This window comes from Chenopodium album, chromosome 25 (assembly GCF_948465745.1).
Source record: "Chenopodium album chromosome 25, dcCheAlbu1.1, whole genome shotgun sequence".
In the NCBI taxonomy this organism is placed as follows: domain Eukaryota; kingdom Viridiplantae; phylum Streptophyta; class Magnoliopsida; order Caryophyllales; family Amaranthaceae; genus Chenopodium; species Chenopodium album.
Window position 1 is genome coordinate 19,278,911 of NC_137858.1, and position 25,019 is coordinate 19,303,929.

At 36.4% G+C, this 25,019-nt stretch overlaps 2 protein-coding genes across 2 annotated transcripts; one reads left to right on the forward strand and one right to left on the reverse strand.

The window, feature by feature from the left end:
• Nucleotides 1–2,351: 2,351 nt before the first annotated feature.
• Nucleotides 2,352–10,527, forward strand: LOC145613847 (uncharacterized). Its single transcript, XM_081668890.1, has 6 exons — nt 2,352–3,548; nt 3,633–4,073; nt 4,740–5,632; nt 5,777–5,960; nt 6,714–6,821; nt 10,513–10,527. The coding sequence occupies exons 1-6, from the start codon at nt 2,352–2,354 to the stop codon at nt 10,525–10,527; spliced, it is 2,838 nt and encodes a 945-aa protein (XP_081525016.1).
• Nucleotides 10,528–11,000: 473 nt separating this feature from the next.
• On the reverse strand, nt 11,001–11,480 carry LOC145613848 (uncharacterized). Its single transcript, XM_081668891.1, has one exon. The coding sequence runs from the start codon at nt 11,478–11,480 to the stop codon at nt 11,001–11,003; it is 480 nt and encodes a 159-aa protein (XP_081525017.1).
• Between the last annotated feature and the right edge of the window lie 13,539 nt (nt 11,481–25,019).

Consider the following 25,019-nt stretch of genomic DNA (forward strand, 5'->3'; position numbering starts at 1 on the left):
GTGTTTTGTTTGTGTCTGGCTATGTCTTTATCTTGGCCCTACGATGATCCATTTTAATGGAGAGTAGTGGGGGCAAGTGGAGAATCTCTTTTCAGGTATTGAGGCATGATCATGATGGGGCATGAGTGAAGAGAGAGCTATGCTAGTTTTCATTAGGATGTGATATGTTTAAGTTTCGAATAATATGTTTTAGTAATTGTTGGACTAACATTTTATTTGGATCGACGGTTTTGAATAAGGGCCTTAAAGGTTCCAAGTTGTAGTAGCTAATCTTTAACTTGGTTTTGTTGATTTCCAACTTTACTTTCGTTTGGTTCGGTTTTTAAATTGTTTTATTTCTTAGTTTGACTTCCAAGTCTTCCGCTGTGTATCTTTGATAAATGCCTTAGCCGTATTTACGGTGGCGGTAATATCTTAGATATTCCTTAATCGTGTTTTAAAGAGAGTATAGTGTGTTTTAAAAAGAAAGGAATTTCTAGGGTGTTACAAAGTGGTATCTGGGAGCTTTGGTTGAGATTTTAAATTATCACTAACACGAAAACGTTCTTTTATGATTTAAACTTGGCCAAGTGCTTATTTATTTTAATGTACACTTTTTCCCGATTTTATTTTATTTTATTTTATTTTATTTTAAATTTTTTTTTTAAGGGAGGTCCGAAATTATTTTTTAATTTTGGGCCGAATTTTTTTTTATTTTATTGTGTTATTGGTCCGAATTTTTTTTTTTTTAGGGCCGAAAAAATTTTTTTTTTTTTTAGTAGGAAAAATATTTTTTTTGTTTGTTAATTTTGCAGGGAGCAAGGATTGAGGTAAGAATTATGTGTTAAAAGCTTTTATTAACATGTTGGTGAGCTTGGGTAGGAAAGGAAAGGGCATATAGGCTAGAATTTAATTTCTTCCCTGCGTGTAATAATATTATTTCAGGGTGTTCATGCATGTTGTATGATTAATTGTTTAATTGAATGAAGTATGAATATATGTATTGTTTTGTGGAAATTTTTCAAATTGTATGATTGAACACCAAACCTAAATTCTTGCACGAATTGTATTATTTATTTTATTTCTTTGGGGAAGGGAATTCTTTCTAAGCCTTTTTCCTCTACAGGATGCCTAACTTTCCTAGTAAGTATACACAAATGGGGTCATTAATAAAGAAAAATGATGAGCACCCCTATGACTTCGTAGAGAAAATCAGATACTATTGTTCTTATAGGAGTAATGTCTTGCGGGACAAAATATTTGAGACCCCTGATCGTATCTCAGCAATGATTGTCCACTGTCTGCCAGAGGAGCCTCCTTATATTGCTATCAAGGAAAAATTTGCTGACTTTTACCTTCCAGGAGATGTTCCAAACTATTACAAGTACAAAAATTATTATGGCCAATGGTACCCCGACTACGTTTATTTAACTAACTACATTGTAAGGGTGGAAAGAGCTCACTATCAACGTTTAAATCTTCCGTACCCTAAATACTACTATGACAACCCAGTAGAGAACAACCCCCATGTAAATCAACAATCAGAAAGTTCCTCTTCTGCATCATCAGGGAGTAACCAAGCGGAAAATGGGGAGCAACAAGAGGGGGATAGTTCATTGATGGAGATATCCGATCCTAATCCACCTCCAACTCCAATTATAATTGACATATCTTCAGACGAGGAAGAGGAGGGAGAATTCGTTCACGTAGAACCTGAACCTGAGTCACCTGAACCAATGGAGGATTCTAATGACAATGATTTCGATCCTTCGAGTTATAGGCAATCCACTGACAAAAGGGACAACGTTCGAAAGGACTAATTATTATAATCTCTTCTATTAGGACTTACAGTTATTTCGGTATCTTTAATTTTTGCAACTAAGTAATAAGTGGTATTTCCACAAACATTTAGTGATCCTATGAACACTTGCTAGTGATTATACTCATTTATATTCCAGTTTTTATTTATTTTTCCTAACAATAAATTCCATTTTCTTTCCTTACTACTTCCCAATAATTCAATTATTTCAATTACAGCAATCACTCCACCTCCCAATAATAATACTTATATTGCCATTCCAATTCTACTAACCAAATTCCAGCAAATTTAATGCTAGTTTTAACCATCAAAGGGTTAGTGGGGACTATTTTTATTTATTATTGTGATGTTTTATTAAATGCTTGGTTGGTTAGCAATCAATAATTAATTGATAAAGCTATGAACTTCGGATTTGGTCAATCCAATTCAAAATTCGTTAGCTTCAAAGGAATTGTGCAAGCTTGAATAGTTCTAAACCTAGTGAGTGAATGCCTTGGGAATTAACCTACACCATCTAATTTAGAACCTGATCTTTTAATTCAGGAGAAGAAAGATGGCAGGAGGAAGCAGTACCAACACCGGAGGAAATGAACTTAGTGAGGTAGTAAGACAATTAGCAGCAGTTGCTCAGCAGCTGGCTAGAAACACGACCGGCAATGGGGATACTCAGGGGGAACTCTTTAAGAAAGTGGCACAGAGTAAGCCACTCGTTTATCAAGGGGAGCCTGACCCTACCATTTTGGAAAACTGGTTGAGAGAGTTCGAGAAACTGTTTGAAGCGGTGGGGTGCCCTGAGGATTCCAAGGTGGGCTGTGCTACCTATTACCTAAGGGGTGAAGCTGACCTTTGGTGGCAGCAAAATGAAGCAACTGTTAGGACCCTACCTGGATTTAACTGGACCAAGTTCCAAGAGAAAATGAGGGATAAGTTTTACCCTAGCTTTTTGCAAAACCAGAAAGCTGAGGAGTTCTCCAACCTCAGAATGGAAAAGATGTCAGTTACGGAATACTATACTAAGTTTATAGAGTTGTCCCGATTCGCTGAGGAAACGGTCGCTACTGAAAAAGCCAAGGCTAGGAAGTTTGAGAGCGGTCTAACTACGGATCTGCAACTAAAACTCTGCGGGCAGGTATTTGAAACTCTGGATGAGGTGTATGGGAGAGCCGCACACCTGTATGCGTTGGAGGAAAAGAAGAAGAAGGAGCTGACCGACATGGAAGGGAAGGAGAAAAGAAAGGAGGTGGTGCAAGTTTCTGGTAACCAGCATGGAAACCAGAATGGTTTTAAGAAGCAAAAGTACCACCACAACAATAACTTCTCCAATAATAATAACTTCCAGAATAATAACCGTCCAGGTGGGCGTGGCAACAATGGAGGGGCTAGAAACAATAACCGAGGGAACAACAAAGATGGAAGGTATTATCATTGCAGAAGGTGCAATAATAATCACCCTGGGAGGGACTGCGAAGGCAACCTAGTTACTTGTCGTGCCTGTAACAAACTAGGGCATAGGGAGTACGAGTGTTACTCCAAGAATGCTAATGGGAATAAGCAGAACAACTTTAACTCCAAAGGGAACCAGAGGAATTTCCAAGGGAACAACAACAACAACAACTTTAATGGGAACAAGGGAGCACAACAGAATGGAGTGAAGAATGGTAACCCCAATAATAATAATAGCCAGAATAAAGGTGGAGCTGCTGGAAAACTGAATGTGATGAGTAGGCATGAGGCTGAGGCCACGAACGATGTTATTACTGGTACTTTTTCTATTAACTCTATTCCTGTTAAAGTATTGTTTGATTCTGGTGCAACTTTTTCTTTTGTTTCTAAGGGTACTGTGACAAAACTTAGGGACTGCTTAACAGCAGTCAAACCAAAAGATGTACCCATAACAATTCCGACAGGTGGGGTAGTGAATTGTACTAAGGCATTCATAGATGTGCCTTTAGAAATAGAAGGAAAGATATTTTCTTCTGACCTTATTGAGTTTGGGTTGAGTGACTTTGATATTATTCTAGGAATGGACTGGATGAGTAAGTATAATGCTGAAATTAGTTGTAGGTCACGAAAAGTCAAAATGGTTGCTAGTAGCAATGAATCAGTGACATACTGGATGAAAGGTGGTACTAAGTGCCCGAGATTAATTTCTGTCCTAAAGTTGGCAAAATACATGAAGAAAGGGCATCCAGTATACTTTTGCAGTGTCAGGGATACGGACCATGAGCAAGTAACCAACCCAGAGGATATAACAGTAGTGAATGAGTACCTGGATGTATTTCCAGAGGAAATTCCGGGAATGCCACCTAAGAGAGCAATCGACTTTACCATAGATTTAGTTCCCGGGACAGCCCCTATATCCAAGGCACCATATCGAATGGCACCTGCGGAAATGAGTGAGTTAAAGGAGCAGCTGCAAGACTTACTGGAGAGAGGATACATTAGACCAAGTGCTTCACCTTGGGGAGCTCCAGTTCTATTTGTAAAGAAAAAGGATGGAAGCATGCGGTTATGTATCGATTACAGAGAATTAAATAAGGTGACGATAAAGAATAAGTATCCTTTGCCACGAATAGATGATTTGTTTGATCAATTGAAAGGAGCCACAGTGTTCTCTAAGATCGACTTGAGGTCCGGATATCATCAATTGAGAATTGCCGATGAGGACATTTCTAAAATGGCATTTAGGACAAGGTATGGACATTATGAGTTCACAGTTATGCCTTTTGGGTTGACTAATGCTCCAGCAATCTTTATGGATTTGATGAATAGGGTGTTTCATCAATTTATGGATAAGTTCGTAGTAGTCTTCATAGACGACATTTTGGTATACTCCAAGAACAAAGAAGAGCATGCAGAACATCTAAGGACAGTTCTACAAACACTGAGAGAAAACCACCTTTATGCAAAGTTCTCTAAATGTGAGTTTTGGTTGAAAAAGGTAGCATTTCTAGGACACTTTGTGTCTAAGGATGGAGTAGAAGTAGACCCAGCCAAAATAGAAGCTGTGAAAAGTTGGCCTACACCCAAAACTGTATCTGATGTGAGGAGTTTCTTAGGTTTAGCAGGGTATTATAGGCGCTTCGTTAAAGATTTCTCCAAAATTGCTAAACCGATGACTACTTTAATGAAGAAGGACAAGAAGTTTGAATGGGATGAGAAGTGTGAAGAGGCATTTCAACTCTTAAAGCACAAATTAGTTACAACACCAGTACTTACACTTCCCGATGATAGTGGATTGTATGATGTATACAGTGATGCATCAAAGAATGGGTTGGGATGCGTGCTTATGCAAAATGGAAAAGTGATAGCATACGCATCAAGGCAGCTTAAAACACACGAGGTGAACTATCCAACTCATGACCTAGAATTAGCTGCCATCATTTTTGCCCTGAAAATTTGGCGTCATTACTTGTATGGAGTGAAATGCAGGATTTATACTGATCACAAGAGCCTAAAGTATATATTCACTCAAAAAGACTTGAACTCTCGGCAGAGAAGGTGGCTGGAGTATACAACAGATTACGACTTGGACATACAATACCACGAAGGAAAAGCGAATGTGGTTGCGGACGCTTTAAGTCGTAAATCTAGTCATGGAATAAACTCGTTAGTAGTAGCTAATGAGTTATGTAGAGAGATGGCAAAATTGAACTTAGAAGTCGTGGAATGGGGAGTACCAGCAGGTATTTTAGCGAATCTGAGTGTCCAACCAACAATATTCGATGAGATTCGAGAAAACCAAGAGGGAGATGTGAAGTTGGACAGGATTCGTGAAAAGATTAAACAAGGAAAAGCTACAGACTTCAAAGTTCATGAGGATGGAAGTTTAAGGTATAAGGGTCGATGGTGTGTACCACAAAAATGTGAAGAAGTGAAAAAAAAGTTGATGGAAGAAGGTCACAATACACCTTACTCAGTACACCCAGGAGGAGACAAGTTATATAAGGATTTAAAGAAAATGTTTTGGTGGCCTAGAATGAAAAACGAGGTGGCTGAATTTGTGGCAAGGTGCTTAACTTGTCAAAAGGTGAAAATAGAACACAAGAGACCTCAAGGGACTGTACAGTCATTGGAAATCCCAAGCTGGAAGTGGGACTGCATTTCAATGGACTTTGTGACCTGTCTTCCTAAGTCCAAAAGCGGAAATGACACCATTTGGGTAGTGGTGGATAGACTAACAAAATCAGCAGTGTTTATACCAATGAAAGAAACTTGGAAAATGGAACAACTTGCAAAAGCTTACATCAAGCACGTTGTGAGGTTACATGGGGTTCCAAAAGATATCATATCTGATAGGGATTCCAGGTTTCTATCAAAATTTTGGAAAAGTGTGCAAGAAAACTTTGGTACAATCCTTAAAATGAGTACAACATTCCACCCTGCCACGGACGGGCAAACCGAAAGAACCATTCAAACCCTGGAAGATATGTTGAGAGCCTGCATTATAGATTTCCAGGGAGGATGGGAAGATAGCTTGGATTTAATTGAATTCTCTTATAACAATAGTTATCATGCGAGCATTGGTATGGCTCCATTCGAGGCCTTGTATGGGAGAAAGTGTCGTAGCCCAATCTGTTGGAACGACATTAGTGAAACTGTAGTCCTTGGGCCTCAACTAATTGAAGATACAATCAAACAAGTAAGGGAGATCCAAGCTAAAATCCAAGCTGCTCAAGATCGCCAGAAAAGCTATGCAGACGCAAAGCGAAGAGAAGAAGAGTTTGAAATAGGCGACAAAGTGTTACTAAAGGTTTCGCCAATGAAGGGAGTTATGAGATTTGGCAAGAAGGGAAAGCTCAGTCCAAAATACATTGGTCCATATGAAATACTGCAAAGAGTAGGCAAAGTAGCTTATAGGTTAGCTCTACCTATGGAACTTAGCAAAGTACATGACGTATTCCACGTATCACAGTTGAGAAGGTATATTCCTGACAAGTCCCATGTGCTTCAACCAGAAACCATTGAATTAGATCAAAGTTTAACCTATGAAGAGAGACCTGTTAAGATTCTTGACAGCAAGGTGCGTAGTACGCGCAATAAGAATGTTAAGATCGTAAAAGTTCTGTGGTCTAACCAAGAATATGAGGAAGCCACTTGGGAAGCCGAGGATGAAATGAAAAAGAAATACCCGGAATTGTTTCAGGTATGTAGAGTTACGGGGGCGTAACTCGTTTTCTTTAAGGGGGGTAGAATGCGGTAGAATTTCGCGCTTTTACCCAAATTTCAGTCACTTTTGGTGCTCTTGGCACAAATTTCAACAAGTATTTCTAGTATTTATGCCCTCAAGAGACATAAAGCAGTAAAAAGTATAACAAAAAGTACAGCAATACTATACATAATTAAGAAAAAAGTCCAATTTCGTTCCCCAAGTTTCGGGACGAAACTTTTTTTTAAGGGGGGTAGACTGTAATACCCCGTATTTTATACGTATTTTTATTTTAAAGTATGTATTTAATGAAGTATTTAAGTAGATTTAATAATATTAATTAAAGCATTTTACTAATATATTTTTATATTAGGAAAGTTTATTTAATTATCTTTATTTTAAAAAGATGGGATTTTAATCTAAGAAAGTTTATTTTTAACAAGTTTTAATTGGAAAGGGATTAGGAGAATTAAAAGAGGAAAGTTTAGGGTAAAAAGGGAGTATAAATATCCCACTTATGAGGCAAATCAACTTTGCCCAGAGTGGAGAAAACCCAAGGTAAGTTTCTCCCCTTTTCTCCTTAATTTTCTTTCTTTTTTTTTTTTCTCCCTTTTCCCTTCCCTTCTCATGGCCGGCCACCACCACGCACACCACACGTGGCCGGACCACCACCGCACACCACCAGCAGCCGCCGGCGCACGGCCAGCAGCTGCAGCGGCGGGCGGCAGCAGCCCAGCCCTGCCGCGGTGGCTGCTGCTGCCGTGGCCTGCTCTCGAAAAAAAAAAAAAAATTAATCTTTTTGTTCCTAATTAATCTATGATTAGATCTATGATTAAAATTTGATGTTTGAATATGGTAATTATGTTAATTAACTTTCAGATTTTGATTTTAATTAAAAAGCCCCAATTTTTGAAACCCTGGGTTCTTGATTTATGAAATTATGAAAGTATATGATGTAATTATGTTTAGACCTTTAATTTAAGCACTTTAAGATTGATTTTCAGCAAGTTTTAATTATAAAAATAGTGCAGGAATTTTAAGAAGAAACCTAAATTTTATGTTTTTAAAGGGGATTTAAATTACCCAAAAAAGGGGGCTTATTTATGATGTTTTAATTATAATTTCAGCTTATTCTAATTAATTTATGGAGGGTTTTAAAGTAGTATATATTGCTGGAAATTTGTTTAGAATGGATGTTGATACACAATTATAATTTTAATGTGTAGGAGACTTCGAAGTAAGCGATTTTTACTAGTCGTGGCGAATTTAAGATCATATTCAAGGTACGTTCGCGTACTTAGCATATTTTGATGATGTAGAATCATGCTAGGCTTAAATTCAATCAATTATAAGTAGCATCATGCTAAGGTTCAAGTATTGAATTGTGAATTATTGGCGTTGGTGATTGAATTGTAAAGCATGAATTATTTGTGATGATCTATGGATTGGAAAATTATGTTTTGGCATGATTATATGGACTACATATTTATTTATGGCATGTTAGAGAGTATGTTTAATTAAACTAATTGTTTAATTATGTTTGGAATATTAAAAAGGAATTTTATTATGGTTCATATAATTTTTATTGATGCTTTAAGCATGAAGTAGGAGCTATATAAGTGTCTATGTACACAAGGAATAAATTGTATGTTGGTGCCTTTGAGCACTTAAGGTGTTTTTAACACCGAAGGATAGGATTGTTGGCGCTTTATGCGTTTACAGTGTCTATGACACTGAGGTAGAATTAAAAAGGGTTCAACATTAAATATTATGTGGTCATTAAATATTCAAGAATTAAATTGATATGTTTGAATGGTTGAATTATTATTGATGATTGAATTGTTATGCTTGAGAGTCATCACCAAGTCTAATAATATGTAAATAACGTAAAGTGAAAGAGGTTACGCACCAAAACTCTTGGAACGTATATACCTTGAGTATGAACATATGGGGGGAGTTATGTGACTTTATATTTGATCATAACTTCTAATGGAGTACAGGACGCTGTATATTCCCTTTTATTATTATTATTATGCGCTGGAATTCCGCCACCAATGTGTGGCACAGGTGATGCTGGCACGGTTAGCTCCCGTGTCAGTGGTCCTCAATTTATTGAGGAAGGTTTAGTTGGAAACCCGTTCGATGCGTAATCAACGCTAAATAAATTATTTAGTGACTAGTTAAAGAGTCTTGTTGTGTTGTGTGTGTGCTTGTAAACAGGTGCAATGAGGTAAGTGCGTGTGTTGATAGGGAAATGCATGTTAGTGTGTTTAAATACGCTTATGTACTCAGCTTTGCTGATTGTGTGTTTTGTTTGTGTCTGGCTATGTCTTTATCTTGGCCCTACGATGATCCATTTTAATGGAGAGTAGTGGGGGCAAGTGGAGAATCTCTTTTCAGGTATTGAGGCATGATCATGATGGGGCATGAGTGAAGAGAGAGCTATGCTAGTTTTCATTAGGATGTGATATGTTTAAGTTTCGAATAATATGTTTTAGTAATTGTTGGACTAACATTTTATTTGGATCGACGGTTTTGAATAAGGGCCTTAAAGGTTCCAAGTTGTAGTAGCTAATCTTTAACTTGGTTTTGTTGATTTCCAACTTTACTTTCGTTTGGTTCGGTTTTTAAATTGTTTTATTTCTTAGTTTGACTTCCAAGTCTTCCGCTGTGTATCTTTGATAAATGCCTTAGCCGTATTTACGGTGGCGGTAATATCTTAGATATTCCTTAATCGTGTTTTAAAGAGAGTATAGTGTGTTTTAAAAAGAAAGGAATTTCTAGGGTGTTACAGAGGTGGCAAACTTACATTTTGGCGCTTGGACTTGTTGTGTCGTAGACCACCACTGTTGGAGCACTTGTTCTGCTTCTTTGTTCTTTGCACCAACTGCCTCTCTTGATCCTCCCCTGGCTCTTTCACTCTCTTCTTTTTACTTAGCCTACCAGGCATCTTCCTATAAGGAGGGGGGTAGTGGCTTTGGCCGAGGTTGAGTTTCCCATTGTTTGTAGCCTAGCATGGTTTTGAAGATGGGGGCATATGTGGCTGCATATGTGCTTACATGGTAAGCTTGGTGTATAAACTCCTCATATTGCAGCCTTCTCTTTGCAATACATGCCAAAGCATGGTAACAGGGAATCCCTAACAAACTCCACCTATAACGCCCACACACTTTATCTTGCAAATTCACAAAAAAAGTATCACCATCATCATCAACTTCAAATTCAAACAAATCAGCTTAATTAGTTCACTCTCATGTTTGACACATTTTTCATTCCTTTTCTCAATCATTTTTACTACAGAAGGCATAATCAATCCTTTAAAGGTTTTTAACCCTCCCTAGCTCTTTGCACAACATCTTTTCATTACATATCTCCTAATCCACTCCATAAGGGAAATGATGGGTTTGGTTCTAGCTTCTCTCAACACATTATTAAAGCTTTCACAACAGTTTTTTTAGAATCATACCAGACTTAGACCTTGTTGTGAAAGCATGCCTGGACCAATTACATGATGGTATTGCCTCCAAATACTTGAAATCTTCAACATCTATTCTCTTAATTGCAGCCATATGTTGTTTAAAATGATGCTGAAATTTGTATAAAACAATTCATAAATGCCCTAATCAATTAAACTTTTGATATGTAATTACATTTACATCTTAACAAATTAACTAACCTTAGTTGAGCTTCTAGCTGCCTTCCAAAAGTGATCTCTATAAATCTAACCAGGGAACTTAATTTTGAAGTTAGACTAGATATGTCTACAACAAAAACGAATATCAGCATTTGGCACAACAGTCTTGAAAGCATCCTACAGACCCTGCACATGCATTTCATGAGTAATTAGTTCATCATCATGTGATAGAATATACAGTAACAGAAAAAAAAAATTAGTGAATGCAGCAAGCAAACCTTCTGTCTGTCAGACATGTATGTCACATCCTCTTCTCTTTCATGCACCCAAGTTACAGAACTAGCCACAAAAGCTATGTCTTTCACTAACAATTCAAGGAACCATTTCCAAGTCTCTGAGTTTTCTGTTTCAACAACAGCCTATGCAACTGGGAATATGTTGTTGTTCCCATCTTTGCCAACTGCAGTTAGCAAAATGCCAGAAAATGGGCCTTTCAAGTGAGCACCATCTACTCCAAGTATAGGCCTACAGCCAGCCATAAACCCTTCCTTGCATGGCTGTAGGCACACATACATTCTTTGGAAGATTGGGGGTGGATTTTCAATACCAACCACCTTGACTATTGTTGTGCTACCTAGGTTGTACTTACATATAGCAGCTGCATAGTCCCACACTCTGTTGTACTCATCAGCAGCATCACCAAAAAGCATTTTCAAGGCCAGTTTCTTTGCAAAATATGCCTTGTAATACCCAATTTCAGCTTGCACTTCTCTTGTAGCCCTACTAATGAATGGTCCTAATTTCATATCAGGATCATCTATCTCTAAACTCTTCAAAGTACCTTTCTGCAAGGTATGCTGAGGTCGCCTTGATGTTTTGATGCTGGTGACCACAAACATGTGAATCTCTAATGCTCTTTATTTGAAAAGTTTGCTCATCCTTTAGCTTTCTGCAATGAACCTTCCACCTGCACTTCCTCTTTTGCTTGCAATTACACTTGTACAACATCTCTTTGCACAATAGGTAGAAATTCTCAAAGGTTTGATGTGCAGAAAATAACAATCATAGCCATTCTCAATGACATGGTGCCTTAATGCTTTCCTAAAACACCAACTAGAAGGGAATTTCAGCCCAATTTTCAAATTTATCTTCTGCTTAAAATCAACAGCTGGGTTAAAGATGGGATAATCTTGTCCTTCATCATCTGACCCTACCTTGTTCACATCATCCCCATCACTGTCCTACACCTCATCATCCTCAAGCCCTTGACCACCATCTAATTCCTCTTCCACATCCTCATCTACATCATCAGTAGCACCTATATCATGCACAATAATCTCTCCAGATGCACCACCCAAACTCTGAATCATTGTTTTCGTAATTCCAGCATCTACATTCTCAGCGAAAATGTCATCATAACCCTGATCTTCAAAGTCATCTTCACTTGAATACAGGGCATCTTCTTCAGGGTCAGATCTCATGAACTCATCCTCACCCCCTTCTTGCTCCTCCTCATCCTCTACAATCACTTTCTCTAGCTCAAAAGTGTTTGGTTCACTCTCAAATATTGTTTCAAACTGACTGTTTGGTTCACTCGCAATGCTCGGTTGTGGCTTAGTGTTTGGTTTAATCTAATACTATTGTTGTACCTCAGTCTCAGGCTGCAGTTGAGGTTTGAAGTAGGAGAAGGTAGGTTATTGTTTACTTCTTTTGGGTTTCAAAGGAAATGAGTGGTTTTCTAAGGATATAATGTTGGATAAGGGGTTGGGTTTGGAGAGCAAAGTTGGTGGGTTGTAAAAAAAAATAGGGTTTCCAAGGGAATCTTGTTCTGGACTCACTACTTTTTTGTTTGACTCAACACTCACAAATGCAGACCCACCACCCAATAACTCCCCCACCTGTCCTGCTTCCATTGACTCACCCATAGCTGACGACTCACCCATCCCAAATGCTGACTCACCCATCCCTCCATTTGATTCTTCCCTTTCTGAAGATGTACTAAACACCTTAGAATCTGAGTAAAAAGAAACCCCAGGTCCATATCTAAGTGTGGCAGGATCTATTGGTTTCTTAGAAAAGTGAACTAAGTACAACTCATACCAACCATCCCTTTCATTGGCCTCTAAAAATTCTGGAAAGTCAACATCACTCATCATTTGTTTTCTTCCAGAATGTAAAGTACATCCCTTCCTCCTAAACCAAATCTGCCCAACCTCATCATAACCTAATTCACTTTTAATCCAATGTACAAACTCAAAATAACATACTTCATCAACATTTGGGTGCAAAGACACTCCATAGTAATCAGAATCACCCTTAACATATGTTGCTTTCCCATTTTTAGTCTGAAATTCACCACCATACAACATCCTAATATTAATTGTGTAATCTCCCGTATTTATATATATATTATAAATGAATTTTTATTTTATTTATAATGTTTATATGTGTTTTTCCGGTATTTAAGTTTTAAAGTTCCAAATTATGTTTGGGTTGATAATTGATTTTGTTCTAAAAGGATTTTTAATTATCCATTCAACAATTTATGCCATACATATTAAACAAAGCTAGCCCATTTCATTTATCTAATTGGCCCATTAATTTTATGAGGCCCAATCTTAAAACTAACCCTACACCACTCTCTCTCCTATAAATACCCCATACATTACCAAAATTTTCCCCACACAAAAGGTTATTCTTATTTTTCCTCCTCTTTATTTTCTTTATTTTATTTTTCCTTTATTTTTCTTTTTCCTTTATTTTTTTTCCTCTTCTTTTTCCTTTTCTTTTTTTTTTCTTTTCTTTTTCCTTCTTTCCCTTTCCTCCTCCTCCTCCACGTGAGAATGCTTCTCACTGCTGCCCACTTTCTGCTGCCGCCACTGCACGCCGGAAACCGGCGCCGACCACCGCCGGCCGTCGGCGACCACCAGCCTAGCCACCACTTGTGGCTGCCTCCTTCCTCTCTCCCCTTTGTTTTTCTTATTTTGCTTAAAATAATTAATTTTGTTTATGGTTTGATTTTTTTGTAGTATAAAGATTATATTTTTAGTATCAAATTCATGTTTTTGATAGCTTAAACTTATAAATTTCAGATTTTAATTATGTAATAATTTTCAGATTTTATAATTAATAAACCTAGGGTTTTAATTTAATCAAATTGGGATTTTAGGGTTCTTATGACTAATTAATTTGGGGCTTTTGTTCCTATTATATTTATAATGATTAATTAACCATAAAAACATGTTTTTATGAAGTTTTAAGGACTTTTAATGTAAATTATATTGCTGGAAATTTTTGTAAGTATTAATTTGTGATTATTGGTTGTTTTCTAGGAGGTAATTTTTCTCTAGGAGACCTTTAATTAATTAAAAGTGGTGCAAAGGATTGTTTATACGAGGTACGTACATGTCTACTTCGTTGCAAGTAGTATCATGTTTAGGTACCAAAAGGAAATAAATTAGTTTCAGATTAGAGAGCACTTGGATGGAAATTGTTTGGTTATATATTTAATTAATTCATGTATTTATGTTTATGAGGCATGTTTTGGTGAATTAATTATGCTTGTATGGAATTATGAATGCAAGTATGTGGAATTATATTGGATTAATTGTTTGTATGGAATGTTGATACAAACACATTTTATTGGATTGATTTGTTAACCACATTTGGATTATTAAAGGATTGGAATTAAATGGTTTAAGTGGAATGAATTTATTAATTATTCCACAAGGTTATTATTATCTGTTTATTACTCAATCATAACTTGTTAGTATGTTGATTAAAGGTGGATTAAGCCAAAATGTATGGCTAGGTGGGTTGACTATGTTCAACAATTTTGAATAATTTGGAAGTTTAATTTGTGATGTGATCATCATTGTCCTAAATAAGATTAAAAATGAATTGATGTATGATTGTTATGTATGGTCTTCTTGAATGAGTCGGCTATTAATTAAAATTGTAATCACGTAAAGTGAAACATGGATGAGCAATAAAACTCTGGAAAGCATGCACTTCTAGAGTATTGACAATTATGGGTTGGGGTACACGGTGGTAGCCCGTGGCTTTTCGAGGCTTGTTTGATCAACATGTCCTCTTCTCCTTTGGTATTTACATTTTATTTTATAATGAAAGTTAGATGGGATCCTAGACTAACTTTGTGAGAATAGAGTCGCGCCCATTCTTGCATCGCGCTAAACTTTTATTTCAAATGGTCATTTGGACCAAAATGATTTGGTGGATTGGACAACCTCATCTATTGCTTACTCCAAACTAAATTAATTAAATTAAATATAGAGTCAAGTGTTTGGAATTAGTTAGTAAGTATGTTGAGTCAATTAACACTACTACAAAAAAGAGCCTATTTCCGATGGCTTAAATCCATCGGAAATTGCTCAAAATCCGTCAGAAATATGATTTCCGATGGTTTTCCGTCGGAAAATGGTTATCGGAAAGTCCCTCGTCGGAAATTTACACTTTTCCGATGGAAAAGCCATCGGAAAACTTATTTCCGATGGTTTAAAATGGCCATCGGTAATTTCCGATGGACTTTTCCATCGGAAATTGGTCAAATAAGCCATAGGAAAAATCCGATGGCCAGGCCATCGGAAATGCCTGAAGAAAAAAAAAAAAAAAAAAAAAATGCCGCCGCTCTCTCTTCCTCCACCCTAACCCTAAACCACCCATTCAACCGCCCATCTACCTACCCAAAATTTGCAACCTTTAACAAACTAAACCCACTCACCATAAACCACCACACTAACCCTACCATACCAACCACATTTTTTACCATACCCACCTCGGCCCACCCTCACGCAAACCCAACTAACCCACCGCAACAACCACCGCCGCGACATCCATACCCCACAATACCAAAAAATTCAAAAAAATATAGAAAATAAACTAAAAAAAAACATCACAAATTCATGCCCAACAACATTATACCGACAACAACCACCAGAAAATTCACCAACCATAATAGACTAAATTCAAAAAAAAAAAAAAAAGGGAAAAGAAACTCAAAAGAAACTAGCATTAGAAGAAAGAAATTTACAAAAATAAACACTTACCTTCCAATTTCACCTCGAATTTGGTTTTATGAGGCCAAATTCGACTATGAAAACTCTAGATCTAGAGTTTTCATGGTCAAATTTGACCTTAAAAGCCTTGAATTTGTTTAACATAAAAAAACACTAGATCTTGCATTTTTTTCATGACAATAGCATCTTGCGGAGAGAAAAGGAGGAGGGGAAATGAGAAGAAAGAGAGAGAAGACTAAGATGAGAGTGATAAGATGGAGCCATGGAAGGGAAAAGAGAAGAGAAGAGGAGAGGAGAGGAGAGAGAATTGAGAAGATGAGAATTAAGAAGAGAAAATGAGAAGAAAAAAAATGCAAGGAGCGGCCGGTGAATTTGTATAAAATTAGGGTTTTTTTTTATTTATTAACTTAGATTCCGATGGTTTATTTCATAAAAGCCATCGAAAATTTCCGATGGCTTTTAAAACCGTCGGAAAATTTGTATTTTCCGATGGTTTTTTCCCATCGGAAATTTCCTATGCCCTTTTAAGACATCGGAAATTTCCTATGGCTTTAAAAGTCATAGGAAATTATATAATTTCCGATGGTTTTTAAAGCCATGGGAAGTTTCCGATGGCTTATAGGAAATACGGTTTTCGATGCTTATTACGGCCGTCGAAAATTTCCAACAGCTTTATCCATCGGAATTTTTTTAAAACAATCGGAAATTTCCGATGGCTTTTAAAACCATCGAAAATTACTTATTTTCCGACAGTTTTGGGTGGCCATCGGAAGGAACCCATCGGAAATAGCGTGTTTTCTTGTAGTGTAAATTGTTTAAGTGTGGAGTCTTGATTATTGAATTATCGTTGTATGTTTATTTACTTTAATTAATTAAGCATGCTAGGTTTTGTACGTTGTAGCTTGTGTGTACTCAGCTTTGCTGATTGCGTGCTTTTGTGTGTTTTCTTTTGGTCATGGCCTTCGCCTTTCAATGACCCTGTGATGATCCAATTATTACACTTGTATTATTGGGGAGCAGTATCACACATGTTATCTTGATGATGTGAAGTTCGGGATTTGACATACGCATTGTCAAGGGTTTGGTGTGGTTGAGAGTATTCGATTCTTGTGTTGAACTTATTTATATTTTGCTATTTAATTTATGTTTTGGACTTTGATTATTGGTTTGGTTTTAAATGAGGGCCTTATATGGTTCCAATTTGTAAGCTTTGACTTATTCGTTTTTCTAAACTATGTGATTTTAAATACTTAAGTTTGTTTTTCCGCTGCAATACTTTGATAAAGCCTTAACGTTTTAACACGTGGCGGTAACACATCAATGGTTCTCTACTATTTTATTTAAAGTAAGTGGTTTGAAAAAGGGAGAATTATTGGGGTGTTAAAAATTGGTTCATCCATGAATTTATACCAAGGATAAAACACATAATATATCCTACCATTAAGCCTGATACAATGAAACACATGCACACTAATTTCAGAAGCTATATCTGACAGGCTAAAGTCGTATCACCTAATCAAAAGTATTACCTAAATCCTCTAACTAATGTAGATAGGGAAGTAGGGTCAAATCCACAGGGAAACAAGTCTTTCTATTCCTAATTAATTATTATAATCTAAATTATCAAATAACCAAAAGTTGTTGTAAAGGATTATACTACGAAGAATAAGTTTAGGGAGAAAATCAATAATAAGAAGGCCTGGGGTCACAGGTTCACCAATAATTAATATTCCGGGATAAAACATAACAATCAATAATTAACATTGCACAAATAACATGATTAACAGGCTCTCGCAATTTATTAATCAACAAAGACCTAACAGGCTCTCGCAATTTACTAGATCTAAGTTCCTATCGAAAATAGCCTTTAATATCAAATTAACATCTACTCGATTCATCAATTCAATATTGCTATGATTTCACAATTAAATCACATCTACTCGATTCATAATCTAATTGCAAAGAATCAAAACAATTCAATAAGAAATTATCATGGAATATCAATAATCAACAATAACAAATTATCCCTTCATATTAATTATGGATCCCCATAAACCCTAGAATTAAACTACTCGCACATAACTAAAACTAAACTAATTAAAGCGATTAAAGAAAACATGATTGAAAGCAATAAGCAATTAAATAAAACAATTATAGAGCATAATAAAAACAATAATTATAAAAGCCAAAATTAAAGAAAACTACCAAAGTAAAATCAACAATAATAACCAAACAAAAGTTAAACACTAATACTCATAAAACAAACGAGGAAACAAAAGTAATTAGTGCTAAGACGAAATAGACGAAAAGCGATATAAAACAAAAGCCTAAGAAAATCCTAACTAGCATGCCATTACGGAAATCCCTACCTTATAAAAAGTAGAAAATTACTCTTATGAATAGTTTAATGCCAATTATACCCTTTAAAATGTGTATTTACATATATACCCTCATTAATATGTATAAGTTTTTTTAATGAATAGTGTTTGGACAATTATAAATATTTAAGTACGTACTTATTTGCTCTCATGCATTAATGTTAGTTGTCTTGGATATTTATACCCATAAACATAGTTGTGTACATATTTTTTTGTCATTAATTCTGCCAATAACTAAATTTGTGATTTTAAGACCAAGCCGAAAGAGTAACTAGATATGACTAGCAATGCGCGCGCATCGCGCGCGTTAGCTACCCTAGTCTAAAAAAATTAAAAGCTCCAAAACTAAGACTAAAGTAAGTAAAAAGCTGCTCTCCAATTCCTATCAAATTGGCTACTTATAGCCTTAAATCCCACCGCCAAAGGATTTGAAACCGACAAACCAAGACAGCCCATAATAAATTGGGCCCGTTTAACCATCACGGCCCAGCATCGTACTTTACCTAATAGGGACAATAGTCCACCCGATCGGGCCCGGACTCCTACAGCAGCAACAAGCATTGGGCTACTTTCTTGGGCTTTTTTTGTTTACTCTTGGACCTTTAATAATGCAACTTTGGTCTCTTGTCTTCAATGATCATGGTGATCTATTGGTACTCCATGATTTCTTCACTTAATTGAGTCTTTATGTCGAATCAGATTCTTTTAACTCGATCTTAGGCTTTAAATATTCGTTCATAAATACGATCCGACTCTAATGTCTTCGTAGTGGTTCAATAAGCTCTGAAATTGTCACAAATCTGCAAATTCTTACAAAATAATACCAACTCTACAAAAACACTAGAAAACGTATATTAGTAATAAAAATAGCTTCGTAGAGCTCAAATAAGCACCAATATGATCGTGGGACGGGGAATAAAATATATATAAAATAGACTTATCAAACTTCCCCAAGACAAACCTTTGCTTGTCCCTAAGCAAAGCAATGAATAAATAAATCAATACTTCACCCCAAAAACAATTAAAATCAATAAATATAATTCAAGGTAAATCTGACAAACATGTGTCAAAGTAAACCAATCAAATCCATCCAACTACCAATCTCCCCTAACAATTGTCAAATAGATCAAACCACGAGAGCATATAGAATTCAAGACTAGTGCTCACACACTCAACTCTCATTGATGTGGCGAGTAAAAGATGTACTCGATCGCTCTCCATCCCAACCTCTTTTATGTGAACAATGCCCTCCCAAACTCACAACACTCGCGTGTTTAAAGAGATAAGCACTCAACCTAAATAGTCGACTCGGAATATGTCAAGTCATCCTTCGCATTGATAAACAACTACTTTCACATTCACACACCTCTATGTACAAGGTTGGAATGTCTTTAAAGCTTGTAATGTAAGGCTAGGGTAAAGGGTAGGAAATATTTGGGAAAATCTGAGAGTAAAGCCATGCTTTAGGGAGCCAAATCCTAGTAAAAACAAGGTCAAAATTAATGACCAAATCATCTCTAACACAACTCATCTTCACAAAATTCACCAAATACAACTACAAATATAAATAATCCCAACACTTACAAATTTCACTCATAAAGATATAATAATGTAGCACTTGAATGAATAAACAAACTTTAAACTCTCAAACTTGAAATTTTTTCTCATGAAACTCATCATTTTTTTCTTTCTTTTGATCAATCTTCACTTAGAACACTTGAACATTAAACATTTTTTTCTTTTGCTCTTTTTTTTTTCTTTCTTCTTTTAAAGTTCACTTTTTATCATTTTTTTTTTAATTTTTTTTCTTGAAGTTTTTTTTTTTTTTTATCAACATCATGCTTTATTTATTTTTTTCTCAAAAGATTTAACTTTCATAATTATCAAAAATAAACCACAATCAAGAACAAACAACTTCTCATAACCACCCAAATTGTGCAAATAATAAGCACACTACAAACTCCCTGACCTCACTCACTAATAGCTCCCTCAAGCCAAGCTTGGGACTAGTAACCAATGGGGCTAAATAGGCTTGTAATGTGGCTAAATAAACAATAAAAGGGATAAACAACAACATGGGTAGCAAGAAGGGAACAAATGTATCTAATATCGTCTGAAGGCCACATAATAGAATGAACGCCTTCGTCCTCCACATGTGCATAATAATGAGCCATGAAACACTACTTATATATAGTTGCAAACCAATACTCAAATTCATTGACATACCAGGAACTAACACACATTCCTAACCAAATCAACTAGTCAAGCACTATATTCACAAGCAGTTAGACAAAATTGACGCATGTTTAGGCATCTAAGCAATCAAACTTCAAATCTTGACCAACAAATCCACAATGCTCATCATCATATACCAAGAATCAAAACAAATTTTCTCAAGTACGGGGCACAGGGAAGCATGATTTATAATTCATTAGAACGCATTTTTGGATTTTTTATTTTCTAATTTTTTTTTTCATTTTCCAAAGCAATAAAACTATACTAGAAAGCAATAAAATCTATACTATGAAAGCAATAAAATCTAAACTAAGCACAGCAAAGAAAATAAAAGGAAAGGGAAAGAAAGAGTACCTATATATACAAGAAATTCCCCCGAAGCTAAATTAGACAATGTCCTCATTGCTTAAAGGGAAGCTAGTAATCCAAGTGACTACCCCTCATCATCAAACTCGTATCCACCACCATCCAAAACATTGCAATGCATCACCTTGGTACAATTTTGGACAAAAAAGAAACAAAGTGTGAGTAAGAAAAGAGGCAAAAACGAGTCAGGTTCACTACTTTGCTCATAACTTTTGTTATATAAATGATAATGCAGTGATTCTAGTTGCATTGGAAACTAGACTTGAAGAGAATTCCAATGATAGGTCATATGCAAAATTTCGTTAGGAAACGCAAAAGTTATGGCCTGTTGAAGTTGAGCAGTTTTGCTATCGCGCTCTCGCGCCCGATCGGGCCCGTCCCTAGAGTCCGACCACGTCGTTTCTTGCTCCCTGCTACTCGAGAATTCTCTTTGGCCTCATATGCCTTCGTTTTTTCCACAAGATTGAGCATTTATCACCCGATCAGGTGGGAGTTTCACCACGCGCTCAATTTCCGCAATTTGTTTCTCTTTCTCTACTTGTTCATCCTTAAACCCGAACCCTACACAATTTAGAGCTCTTTCTATAGCATCCACATCATCTTTCCAAGTATTAGTTTTTCTTGCGGAAGATATAACACAAAATACCGCCTCCAAGGGATCTTTAACGAGAGCTTGGGGCTTATTAGAAAATTTATTTACATCAACCACACCAACACTATAACACTTTTCCTCTAACATGGGGCTTTTAGGGACATTATTCAGATTAAAAGTAATATTTTCATCCCCTACTGATAATGTAAGTTTACCACTTTTTACATCTATTATTGCCCCTGCAGTATGAAGGAATGGTCTACCCAAAATAATCGGAATTTGCAAATCTTCCTTCATATCAAGAACAACAAAATCAACAGGTATATAAAATTTACCTACTCTAACAGGAACATCTTCTAAATCACCTAAAGGGTATTTAATAGAACGGTCGGCCATTTGCAGAGTAATATTAGTAGATTTTAGTTTACCCATATTTAATTTAGAGCTCACAGATAATGGCATAACACTTACACTAGCACCCAAATCACATAAAGCTTTATCAATCATCAGATTACCAATATGACATGAAATAGAAAAACTACCCAGATCTTTTAGTTTAGATGGAGATTTATTATGTAATATAGCACTACATTCTGCAGTAAAAGCAATTGTCTCTACCTCACTAATAGATCTTTTTCGAGTCAAAATTTCTTTCATAAATTTAGAATATGCAGGAACCTGAGTAATTAAATCTGTGAAAGAAACCGTTACTTGCAAATTCTTCACAACCTCCATAAACTTACCAAATTGTTTATCCAACTTACTCTTTAAATGTCTATTAGGGAATGGGAGTTTGATAGATGGACCCTGCATATCTCCACTCTTATCCTGGGGTTTACCCTGCAAAGAATTATCAGAAATATTAGTATTACCCTGGAGCCTTGCAAGGCTAGTAACAACATCATTTGGTATAACGGAATCATGATTAACAATTTTTGTTATAACAGGTTCATCATCTTTGGGCATAGGAGGCCCATCATAGTGTGAACCACTCAGGGTAGGTTCTTGGTTTAAGGGTCCTTTCCAAGGTGGGTTTGTGTTTAGGCTAGTGGTTAAAGGTTTTGGGGTTGTTAATAAGGGTGGAAGGTGTTTGGGAGGTGCTTTGTTCTTTCTGGATTTCTGAGTAGCTTCTTGCAGTTTATCAAGGCAATGAGCCTGCTGAATAGAAGTGGGTACAAACATTCTGACAGCCAATTGAATCTCCTCCTCCAAACCCCCCATATAACAGCTTAATAGGTAGGTTTGGGATAAGTCAAGTCTGCTAGCCAGGGCATCAAAAGCATCATGATACTCCTGAATAGATGCAGTCTGTTTGAGAGCTTTCAGGTCTGACATGGGATTATCAAACAATTCCCCAAACCTGCTAGTGATATCCTGCACATATTTATCCTAACTAGGTGGTAATTTATCTCTGATGGAATTTTGATGCCAGAGAAGAGCTCTCCTTCAAGGTGAATGGCAGCTAGCTTGACTATCTTAGCATCAGGAATACTATCCAATTCAAAAAACTGATTACACTTATACAACCAAGATTTCAAGTCACACTAGTAGAATAAACAAAATGGCAAGCGGTTCAAACCCCACAATGGCAAGCGGTTTTGAACCGCTCGCTATTGGGGGGCTTGCCAATGTCCATTTAAATGGCAAGCGGTTCTGAACCGCTTGCCATTTGAAGAGAAAGGGCAGCGGTTTTGGCGCCAAACCGCTGCCCATTAAGACTATAAAAAACAAAAAAATAAAAAAAAAATTTGTTTTTTTTTTCACTGAAATTGGTAAACAAACAAAATATATATAAAAACAATAATATTTTTATTAATTAATTGATGTAAGTAATACATTTTCATTAAAAAATAATAAAATTAATACAAGTAATAAAATTAATACAAGTTCTGTAAAAAAAAAATAATAATAATACAAGTTGTCTGAAAAAAAAAAAATCAATACGAGACATCTCTTGTTCCACCACCACCAGCACCACCACCGTCCACGTGCACCACCACTGTCACCACCATCCACGCGCACCACGCACCAGCACCACCACCACCCACCAGATCCCAGCCCTTTTCGCCCACCACGACCCCCACCAACACCAAATCGACCTGAAACAAACCAATTCAACCACACATCACCATTAAAATAAAAAAAAACTTAAAAATAAATAAAAAAAGAGAACAAACCATGAATTCCACCAAAACCTCGTAATTTGCTTGAAATTTGAGTTTTAAGGGTCAAATTCGACCATGAAAACTCTAGATCTAGAGTTTTTATGGTCGAATTTGACCTAAAAAACTCGAAATTCCACCAAATTAAAATCGAAACCCAAAAAAAAAATAAAAAAAATTGAAACCTTGAAATCGGAACCCACAAATCGAAACCCACAAATCGGAACCCACAATTCAAAATTTGCTCGAAATTTTACTCAAAATTCGCTCGAATTTTTTGGGGGTTTAGGTACAATTTTTTTGGGGTTTTGGTTAGAAATTTTACTCGAATTTTCTGGATTTTTTTGGGGGGTTTTGGTCGAGGAGAGTAAGAGTGAGAAAGAGATCAAGGAGAGTGATATTGAAGGGAGTGAGAAACTAAGAAATGGAGGGAGAGGAGAAATAATGGAGGGAGGAGTGAGAAAAGGGAGGAGCGAGAAAAAGATCGAGAGAGGAGAAGTGAGAAAGAGATCCACTGAGAAAAGAGGGGAGGAGAGAGAACAGGTGAGGGGTGAGCTGAGAGTGGGTTATAAAATGGGTAGGTTTTTTTTTTAAAAAAAAAAAGGCAAGCGGTTTATGGTATGAACCGCTTGCCATTTGGGGATTTTGCAAGCGGCTCACACAAAACCGCTTGCCATTTACAATTTGGCAAGCGGTTCACCCAAAACCGCTTGCCATTTACAATTTTGGAAGCGGAATTTCAAAACCGCTTGCCATTTGGGGCTTCCCATTTATTATTTTCTACTAGTGTCATCACCATTGAATTTAGGAAATTCAATCTTGTGAGTCTAGTTGAGTACTGGTAAGTAGAGTTATTGTGATCATTCGAGCCACTATTCAACTATCCAGAATTCTCCATAGATTTATCAAGGGATTTAACAGGAGATTTCTCAAGTGAGTTAGCATCAGAAATTAGCTTCGTAACCTGAACAGACAGACCTACCATCAAATCATGTAATTCATAAATGGATTTTGTATTTTGGCTGATATTTATGGTATTATTATTATTGTTTTCCATCACAATTTTGTTCTGTTCTTCAATGAGAGACTTAAGAGTTACCTCTAATTTCTGCAGATCAGTAGAGGTGACTGACTCAGTATCATCAAGGGGATGCTCAGTGTTCTTCTTATGAGGCATTTTCAGGCCAAAAATCGAACAGCTCTGATACCAATGATACAATCAACATACAGAGGATAGTCACACTGTCACCTGATTCAACCCAATTGAATGGATGAGAATCAGATTGGCTAGCTCAGAGGAAATCCAGAGAGAATGAAAGGAATCCTCGAGAGTGATAACCAATATGAACAACATTCAGAAAAAAAAAATAAGAGAGAGAGAGATGTTTAGAGAGAGAAGGAGAGGATTTGTATTAAATTGATGATCGCAGATTACAACCGCTAATTAGCTCTATATAGCCTCATTACATATGCATGCACTAAAATAACAACTTCATAACAAACTTTTATCAAAAGGAATCTAATTAGTTATTCTTCCCTCCCTCTTCCAGCTCACTGTCCAGCTCAGCAGTAGCTAAAAACAATGTAACAAAATTCTCATCATTATATTTCCCATTTTTACCCTTCAGCTCACTGATGCTTGCATCAGGCGACAACATCGGATTTGGTA

What these genes read in the sequence shown, in the direction of transcription:
- LOC145613847 (XM_081668890.1), top strand. Translation starts at nt 2,352, where the DNA reads ATGGCAGGAGGAAGCAGTACCAACACCGGAGGAAATGAACTTAGTGAG. An exon ending in TAGTGAATGAGTACCTGGAT is followed by an intron (nt 4,074 to 4,739) that starts GTATTTCCAGAG and finishes TGGTTGAAAAAG; the next exon opens with GTAGCATTTCTAGGACACTT. An exon ending in CATGAGGATGGAAGTTTAAG is followed by an intron (nt 5,633 to 5,776) that starts GTATAAGGGTCG and finishes TTGGTGGCCTAG; the next exon opens with AATGAAAAACGAGGTGGCTG.
- LOC145613848 (XM_081668891.1), bottom strand. Translation starts at nt 11,480, where the DNA reads ATGTTTGTGGTCACCAGCATCAAAACATCAAGGCGACCTCAGCATACC.